Source organism: Gambusia affinis, linkage group LG03 (assembly GCF_019740435.1).
Source record: "Gambusia affinis linkage group LG03, SWU_Gaff_1.0, whole genome shotgun sequence".
NCBI lineage: Eukaryota > Metazoa > Chordata > Actinopteri > Cyprinodontiformes > Poeciliidae > Gambusia > Gambusia affinis.
Genome location: NC_057870.1, coordinates 24841903 through 24851482, shown reverse-complemented (window position 1 = coordinate 24851482; position 9580 = coordinate 24841903). Strand labels below are relative to the sequence as shown.

Below are 9580 nucleotides of genomic sequence, written 5' to 3'. Positions count from 1 at the left end.
ATATGTGAGAGAATATTCTTGAGACAGTTTGAATGTGAAGGAAATATCCTACCGGGAGAGTTGCGAGTGTGTCGCAGCATAGAGGACAGATGCTGTGTGTTTGTTCTGATGATTGCCTGAAAACTGGATGAGCATCTTTTTTGAAAAGTGGTTTAGTTCGCTGTGGCTGAGTCACATGTTGGCTGGCCTCATTACCAGCTACACAGAGAAGCAGCGAGGGCTTTATTATCCTCTGCAGATCCCACTTTAGACAGACGCCAGCGGGAAAAGAGGCCTGTGAGGTTTGCAGAGGAGGTTACGGGGGAGATGCAAGCTATAGATGTAGCATGCAGATAGACAGATAAAACTCCATGGTTAGATTAAATACGGAAGAAATGAATGCGGATGATTTCTCTCAAGGCTGAAAGCCAAGATAGGATGACAGACTGGAGCTGAAGTTCTTTATGAGTGTGAGAGGAAACACTGATGAGGAGGCTTTAGGACCTTGAGATTTGCGCTCCTCCCTCTTTTCCTCCTCCACTGAAGGCTGTTTACGAAGAAAGGTTCAGCTCTGACAAAAACAAGGGCTGGGACTGAAGCGAGAGGAGCAGTGTGTCTGATGCATAGGCTCCTCACTAATTTCGATCCTCCAATACTTACAAATTATTAGTTTTAGAAAAAGGAGTAGAAAAAAAATCACCATGTTGTCGGTGAATTCAGCTCGGCAGCTTTCCAAAATGTTTTTTTCTTTGCACATTGTTTTCCTGAGCGGGGCCATCGTGGAAGGCAGCACACCAAGTGGGGGGCAAAGAGGTAAACCTGCTCACTGTAGTCATTTTATTGCGCTTTTATGGTCATTTTGTGTCAGTAACAGCATTAAGTTCAGGTACTTAAAATAGCAATAGTATTTGCTTAAGAGTCATCTTTGTTTAGTTTTAAAACAGCTTTAACAGTTTTGATTGCACATGTTTTTACCCCTATTCTCACGTTTTATTTCGCAGATTGTGTGAGATCCAGAGGTTTGTTCTACAGAGGAGAACAACAGAGCTCCTCCACAGGTCTGACTTGTTTGAACTGGATCAATACAACAAGAGACTATGATGTTGAAATGCACCCAGATTCACAGACAGGTAAACGCACTGATGTGTTCTTTGAAGCTACATGAAAACTGCACTTTGATTCCCATTTCTCCTCGTTTAGCTGAGTCTACTGTGTCTTTGATCACATTTGAAATGTCACATGTGTTGACGGTTGCAACGGTGTTCTCACAGAGCAACAAACAAGTCGAAACATCTGTTGATGTGTCAGCTTGATAAAGATGATAAATAGAAACAAAATAAGTAAATAACTTTGACTTATAGAACAATAAATACATGGATTTACAGCCTGTACTCCAGAGAGAAGTCTGACTGTGGTGTTAAATGGCCTCTTTGATGCAGCAGATGCTGTCTCCATTGTTTGTGCTCTGGACAGGCTGCTCACTACTGTGATGAAGTGCTGTTAATTAGTCGTGAATCCAGTGGTTTAGCAACTGGAACACAGACGGGCCTGTTTTTCCAGCGAAGAATCAGTAACAGAGCTCTGCTGCTTTTATCCGCTGCTCTGTAGGTGCTGGAGATCACAATTACTGCAGAAACCCAGATGCCTCTGAGGGGCCTTGGTGCTACATTGCAGCCCCAGATGGAACAATCCAGAGGCAGTTCTGTGCAATTGAGATGTGCAAAGGTAAGCAAACACTGCACCCGGTGGTGATTAATATGCTTGTGTTATGTGCTGTGTATTGATTAGTTTCCCTTCAAAAAATAAGGGATTTGCTGGAAACTGATTGTAACAATAATGATTCTTTCATTTGTGGGAAATTTCTTTGACAAGACTGAAGGAACCTTCTTTTTCTTCTTTGCAAATAGGCTTCACAAATAAAAACTGCGGTTTTTGAAAAAGTGCAGAATAATTTAGCCCATGTTTTATCAGCCCATAGATTATCTTTATGCTGGTTCCCATATTAAGTGGTTTTGATGCCAAAAAACCCCAAACCAAAACAAATCAAAAACAGAAATCTGAATCAAATACTAACTTCATGGCCATTAGCCAGTCATGTTGTAGGACCACATTTTATTACATTCTTCCGTTCCTGTTGACTAGACAGCAGAACAAGTGATGGTAAACCCCTCAAGACACAACTGGACGACTTTCCAGTCAATCCGTGACAGATTGGCACCCTGGGTGGGGAGTCATGTTGCCTTTATTAAAATCTATCACTGTTCTAGCTTCTCTGACTTATCCAAAACACAGTCTTCCAACACAAAAACGTTTCAGTCAAGTTGTGAACTCTTTCCTGGCTCGACATGGAAAATCAGACAACTTTCTTTCAGTTTCATTTAACTTTTCAAAGTATAAGCTGTAGTAGGTCAGTTGGTGAGAGTTGCGATAAGTCATGTATGCTCTGCTTTGTTTCTGGCTCCTGCCTGACACCAGCAGAAGTCAGACAATAACAAAGCTGCACACATGGGGGAAAGTTCTGGCTTTAAACACACCCCCAACGCTGCTCTCATTGGCACAAAGGAGCCATTTCCTCTTGGAGACAGCACCTCATTGGCTGCTTCAGTTCATGGCTTGAGGCCTTTTAACTTTGGTAGAAGTCATAAACAACCCTGTGGGAGGAAACTGAGCAGAGACTTAGATTGCAGACGTTGGAGTCTGTAACTCCCATCTTGTGTTGCTCTTGACTAAGAGTTGAGCATATTTATTTCCGGTCCTTTTTTTTTTTTTTTTTTTAAAAAGGAGAAAATACATCCAACAGTCCTCTCAGCAGTGCAGGTTCCAGCAATAATTCAGTAAGAGGCTCAGTTTGGGAGGGGGTTTGCGTCAGCACTGATGCTTGAAGAGCAGCGATAATTAGAAACCACACAGTCTGGATGACGCACATCCAGTTGAGTCTGAAAGAATAACAGAGACAGAGATTATTCTAGCAGAAGCAGGGTCCTTCTAAACGTCAAAACAGAACATTTTAGCAATATCTGAAGAGTGCTGTTAGTATCCATAATTCATGAAAACTGTTCTTTGCTGTAGTGACTCAGACTGCATGCAGAATTAACATGAAAATAGAAAGAAAGAATTGTATTGATCCTGGGCCACGGATACTTGAGATCTGCCTTAATTCTAATAGAAAAATGACAGTTTGCTGTTAAACTGAAAAGTGCATCTAGTGGGACTTTTCCACTAGATGCTGGAAAACTGCTTCTGGTATGATCTTTGGTATATGTAGAGTATGCATCAACTAGCATTAATGGTATAATTTTGCCACTAATATCAGTTGTATGTGTTTAACATTTTGAATTAGGACAGCAGCACAACATGGACACATTAAGAGGTGTTTAAATCTGTCATTTTCTTCTGTTTCTAGAGCAAACAACAGCTGCGCCAGCTGAGGTCGGGTCCCTCAGACCTACAGAGATCATTTCCTCCACGCTGCACTTCCAGACTGCCACGGCAGGTAAACAGAGGGATGTTGCTGCTGTGCAGCCAGTGATGGGCATCAGCCAGAGAGTGAGAACAGGACCTAAAAAGAAGAAGGACCTGGGAACTACTGGTACGGTTTTCTTCTTATGGGTCCATGATATACGTCCTGTGTGCCTACTATTTACACAAATCTGCAGCTTGATTTAGTTTTAAGTGATACACATGAAATTCAGGGCTTTCCTGGTTTTGCAGGCATGGTCCTGGGTAGCCTTATGATGGCAATTATAATCATCCTTGGAGTGGGCATCACGCTTGGCTACTTTTATAAAAGGTCAGTATTTAAAACTCAGCATTTTCATATCATTTTGGGTTTTGTATTTGAAGTATGTCTAATTTAAATACATACTGGGATGAACTAGAACTCTTTTAGTATCATTTATGAAGCATTTATATTAGAGGTGGACCAATTGCAGTTTTCTGGACAGTCACCGATTACCGATCTTTAAAAAGCCTGAGCTGCCGATTCCGATTTCCGCACATACTAATTTTTTTTGTCTGAAATGTCACTACATATTACAAGAAAGTCACAAACTTGGCAACAGTGCGGGGACTGTTGTTAACTGCAAACGTGCAGTCATGACCTGGTGGGCCGGTTTGTTTGTCAAACTTCTGGCACAGCAGAGCAGAAGAAGACAGTGGCTGATGTTTAGACGTTTACTGAGGTAGATGAGATCGGCTTTACGTGTAAGTACTAGCCAATCATTGATCTCCCAGAATTAACAAAATCTGTCCCAATAAATCGATGCACCCCTAATTTCTATACACGAAGCCAAAAATTGTTGCTGCAAAGCCTGAACTGCTTTCCATTAATCTGCCAACCCTGGACTGTACCACAGTTGTGTTAACTCCTCACTGGTACTTTTCCATAACAGTGTGCAACAATAATACCATCTCACCGAGTATCAGATTCACAACAGCACCATTGTCAACAGCTTAGATTACATTTACAGATTCACACACACTGAAGCAGCAGGTTTATCTTTTAATCAACTGTTTAGCAGAATCTGCCAGTTGAGTTCACAGCAGTAAATAAGTAAAAATAATTTTGTTCTCCACAATGCAGTAACACTTTTTACACACAAAAAAACCAAACAAAAAACATGCATTGAGAAAGACATGGATCGCAGAGGTTTAATTAAACCTCAGGTTTATAACGCAAACCCTTTTTTTAAAGGTTAGAACAAATATCCTCCACAGGCACCAGTAAGACCAACAATGGATAAAATGTAACCAGTCAGATTAGCAGACTGGTCAAGCCATTATTATCTTATTGTCTTACATTAACCTCTATATTGTCGATCATTCCTTCTCTTTTGGGGAATGTTGTTATATTTCAGATATTGATAGAGAAATAGGCACAACAAGATAACATAATTACACACACGTCTGTGATCTCATCTATTGCTCACCTCCCTCTGAAGTCTGTTTTTCCCAATTAGACTTTATTGACCGTTTTAGCCGATTCTTCACATTACAAAGAGCTTATCAGAAAGTTAAGCTCCTCAGGTCTATTCTAATCTTTCTTATTTGATGTTGTTAGAGGGGAAGGGTTCAGGGAAGAGGGGGTTAAATGGGTAGAAAAGCCTCCTCTTTCACAGCTAGAGTTATGTAACACAGGATATGATGGCCCAGATAATGTGCAAGAGGGTAGTGAGAGTCCCGGCAGAACAATCCAAAGTACCCTCTCAGATCTGAGCTTGGCTGTCTCATCTTATTAGCAGAGCTTTCGTCATAGATATCTATTTTAGGAGGAGATTATTAATAAGGAGAAGCATGTTATGTCAGAGGCCTAATACTTGTCCTCAGTGTCCAGTGTCATGCTCCTCAGGAATTTGACAGATGAGCAGGTGTTATGGATCTAATATTAACTAGAGATGTACTGGGTAGAATTTTGTGGCCATTTTCCATTTTTGGCAAAGGTTTTATCTTCTGATGTTGATCTTTCTGGGAGAGCTGTAAGATAAGAAGATGGCAGATTAGGATTTATAAAATTTCTTCTGGCATTACTTGATGAATGCCAGAAGAATTCATTAAGTAATTAATATCATTGACTAACATTGATTAGTGGAGAATTAATGTTAGGAGGAGAATCGATGTTGCATCAAGTGTTAGAGAGTAGCCACTTTAAAACAGGTTTCTTTAGAACCTTAGAACTAAATGTTTGTGCAACTCGCACAGTGGAAGCAGCAGTTGCTGTGTACTCTCTATAGAGACTTTTTACCTTAAGATAAAACATTGTATTGTGTTTATCCTTCCTCAAAGTCTTGCTCTTGCTGTTGACGGAACTGCACACATGTTGTGGCAAATATGATTTCCTTCTAAACGGCTCTGCATTTTTTTTGTTTGATACTGAAAAGTAGCTGACTTTGAGTTTTCACTAAGTTTCAACAGTCTCCACATTAAAAGAATTGTAGTTAGGATATCCTTGTATCACTTAGATATGGAGTTTTCACTCAAGAAAAAAAAATCTTAACGTTGAATTTCCAACTTAAGCGGAGAATTCGTCTATTTCTGGCTCCTGCTAATTTTTCTGTGAAATCTCCAGTTTCATTGATTCATCTGCAGTCCCAGTAATGAGGTCTGGCTGTAGACTGTGGGTGAAACACATTTTTAAACAAACAAGGCACTAAGTGCATCAGATAGTCATGGCTTGGTCACCACTTTAAGCAGCATATCAGAGAGATCGTCTTCCAGATACCCATCACCCATGTCACGCTTAGAGATTTGGTGCCAAGATTAAGTTTCAGGCTGTTAATTTTTTTTCTTGACAGTGGTTACTAATGTAATAAATTTTGATTTGTCTCCAACACCATCCGTAAACTTTTCTTGCTGATAAAAAACTTTGTAATTTATTTACTAGAAAAACTCATAGATATCTGACAGCTGAGTTTTCGGGAACGCACCGTTTTTCTTAAACAGAAACAAAATCATATTACTACTCCCTACTTTCCCAGGTCAGCTGTGGTGTGTTTAGGATGATTTGAAAGCTTGTTTTCTTAAAAAGCAAATGATGAGCAATGCAACGTAATTTAAACTTCCCTTCAGCTTGAATTTCTTGATTAGGTCAACCGGGCTTCTTGCGTTTCTCTTCCATTCATAATTTCAAATGGAAAATTGAGAAAATCCATTCCCCACGGCTCCCGCTTTGATTTGCAGCTTCAACTTAGCAGCTCGTTTTGCCAAACAGAAAGACTAAAATAGCAGGAACAAAGCTAGCGTGGGCTGTTTGCTAAGCAACAGGCTTCAGAAAGTTTCTGGAATCAGTCTGGCATAAAGCAAAGGAGTTAACAGATCCTCGATAATAGATGGAGTTGAAGGCCATGTTGTTATGGTGAAAAGTTGGAAGCAGTTGGCTGATGGGAGGTGTTTTCACTGAGCGTAACTTCTCACCACTCCGCTGCTTTGGAAAAGATAAACTCTCCCAGTCAGATTTTCTATCATTCATCAGTCCTCGGTATTTGCTGGAAATTTTCCACTTTTCCAGTTATCTGAAACAAATAACAGCTTCAAGACCACCGAGAGCTGCAAGGAGATCATGATTTGCACCAATCAGAATTTTGTGGCCAATATCTGATCTGTGTTTTTTTTGTTGTTTTTTTTTGGAGAAGCTTTAGCATGCCGATGCAGATTAACTACAACTACAATATAAGAACGGTAGACTAAAAATGTCTTCAAACCAGATCCTATAGAGAACAAAGCAAAGATGTGAGATAAACGGATCAAAGTTAAGTTTTGTCTTAAACACAAAACACTTTGGCTGAGAACTAAGGTTGGACATCATCCTTGTAATACAGTCTTCACCATTAACATGATGGTGGGAACATTGTGCAGTGGGGAAAAGAAAGCTGGACAGATTTGCTGAATCTTATTCTTCAAGATATGGTCTCGCTGGTGCTAAATGCAAATGCATGCCACACTCCCACTCTGTTATTTGTGAAGAAAAAAAGAGGCCAGTTTATCCATTTCCTTCCATAGAATACATTAAAGTTTTTCTTGTAACCTGATAAAATGTGTAAAACTCCAGTGAGCATGTTAAATTCTTATCATGTCAGTATTTTCCTCCTTTTCTGTGTTTTCAAATAACAGAACTATGTTTTGTGTTTTCTCTTTAGGGGTCAAAACTTGAAGAAGCAGCACGAGCAGCGGCGGTATGAGCGTGAGATGCAGAGGATCTCCCTGCCCCTGTCAGCCTTCTCCAACCCCACCTGTGAGCTCATAGACGAGAACACCATTGTGATCACGGCCGAGCAAGAGATCACCCCGGTCCAGGAGGGCGGGGACCCACTCATGGGTCAGCACGCCGGCACTCCTGGAGCATGAGAGGCGCATGGATTCCTCAAACTGGACCAAAACCACTCCCACGTCCCCGTTTTTCCTTTCTGCCTCCCTGAGGGAGCTCAAGCTTTAGAAGAGTTGGGGATCAGCGTCGGCTCCACAGACTAAACTGTCTGCTGTGTCATTTGTTCCCCGTTTTCATCTGTTAATTTTTTTCCTCCTTAATAAGTGAGACACAGATGTCCTTCTGTAAAACAGACACAGTGGTAACAAACCAGAAAAACCACTAAAGTATTTTGTTTTCTACAGAACATTCTATCCTCAGTTTGAGCTTTAAGTCAAGTGGACTTTGACTTCATCAGGGTTTGTTGGAAAGCGGGTCTTTGTACAAAGATGATGGTTGGAACGAGGAGATTACTGCTATCTTTTGTTTTTCTTAAAGAGGCGAGTCGAGTTTGTTAGGCTTTGATTTGCGTGTCCCACTGGCTGTGCCACGGGAGAACAGAAACCTGTTTAGTGCAAAGAGTGTTTTTTGTCTTGCAGACACACCACTGACACAGATGTGTCCATAAATAGTCATGCTCCTCTGTTACAGGATGCATCATGTAAACAACGGCCCATGAAAGACTGAAGGAAGACGCCTCCAGCTCTGAAACTGCCTTAGCATGATACGTCTGAATGTATCCTGTTTGTTCTGATAGCGCTCTTTGGCAAACGGAAGAAGATTTGCCCGTTTCATCCACAGGTTAAGGAGTGACAGGAAACTATAAGAGTTCTCTTGGTTTGCACGAAACACACTAGTAAGTCCTCAGGGGAAGACAGCCCCGCCACAACACACAACATAAAGAAAGCCCGGATTCAGTCTCAGCAGGGTATGGCAGTGTGCTGCCTATAGATTAGCTTCCTAAAGTATCAGAGATGAGTTGTGCATCTCAGAGGAGACATAGGGAATGGAGTAGAGCAGGAACAACCCCACAGTTTGGTGTTTCTTAAAACAGTGAACAACCTGATTGCATGTGCATGACTATCTGCTGTATGTTTGTCATTCAGGGATCATATTGCATCCCATTAAACAGAACTGCAGTTTTCATTAAAATAGAAAAAAAAACATGTATATAAGTAGAAATCATCAGACAGGGAAGGTTTTAGTTTGTTCCTTTTGTTGCACTGTTTCTTCCCGATGGGTTATTGGTTGTCATGTGATCAATCCAGATGATCTGGTGTTGTTGGACCTTCACCTGCAATCATTTACTGCCGGTGTTTTTTTTTGTTGTTGGCTGTAATAGGTTTTTTCATAATGTACTATGAGTACTGATGTGCAGCATTTGATTTTTAGCACTTGTGTGACATTTGTTGTTGCTCAGACTGAAATTAAAAACTGATTCTTCAGTGTAATGTCTTTTCTTTTGAATAAGAAACAAAAAAGTATAGGAATGAATATTTTTACTGTTTAAGTGTAGTTGTTGCAGTTGGGCTGACAAGAATGTAGCAGTAGCTCCCTCTGGTGGCAAAACAAGTAAAGTGAATAAAAGCACCATTTTTAAGATATGACGCCTGTCTACCAGACTACATTTTTAGAAATATATAATTTTACATCTTTATTAATTTTTAAAGTTTCTATTTGGTAATTACTCTGTAGCAGAAAACTATGTGGCAAAAAATGACAGAATCTGTGGCATGACTGTTTGAGCTCCTTTGCTAAAAACAAAATAGCATTTTAGCCTCTAGACAAGCAAAACAGAAGTAACATACGGCTAAAAACTTGCAACGGGTTCTAAGCACTACTGACTAAATACATTTACATGCC

The 9580-nt window shown here is 40.4% G+C and overlaps 1 protein-coding gene across 1 annotated transcript; it reads left to right on the top strand.

The window, feature by feature from the left end:
• The first annotated feature begins 59 nt into the window (after window positions 1-59).
• On the top strand, window positions 60-9162 carry pik3ip1 (phosphoinositide-3-kinase interacting protein 1). The gene is made up of 6 exons (XM_044111055.1): window positions 60-792; window positions 981-1109; window positions 1588-1704; window positions 3383-3568; window positions 3691-3769; window positions 7611-9162. The coding sequence occupies exons 1-6, from the start codon at window positions 681-683 to the stop codon at window positions 7816-7818; spliced, it is 831 nt and encodes a 276-aa protein (XP_043966990.1). The 5' UTR covers window positions 60-680; the 3' UTR covers window positions 7819-9162.
• Window positions 9163-9580: the final 418 nt, after the last annotated feature.

Excerpts from the sequence above, each read along its gene's own strand:
- pik3ip1 (XM_044111055.1), top strand. The coding sequence starts at position 681 with ATGTTGTCGGTGAATTCAGCTCGGCAGCTTTCCAAAATGTTTTTTTCT. Across the intron at positions 1,110-1,587 it reads GCACCCAGATTCACAGACAG|GTGCTGGAGATCACAATTAC; the intron begins GTAAACGCACTG and ends GCTGCTCTGTAG. Across the intron at positions 1,705-3,382 it reads TGCAATTGAGATGTGCAAAG|AGCAAACAACAGCTGCGCCA; the intron begins GTAAGCAAACAC and ends TTCTGTTTCTAG.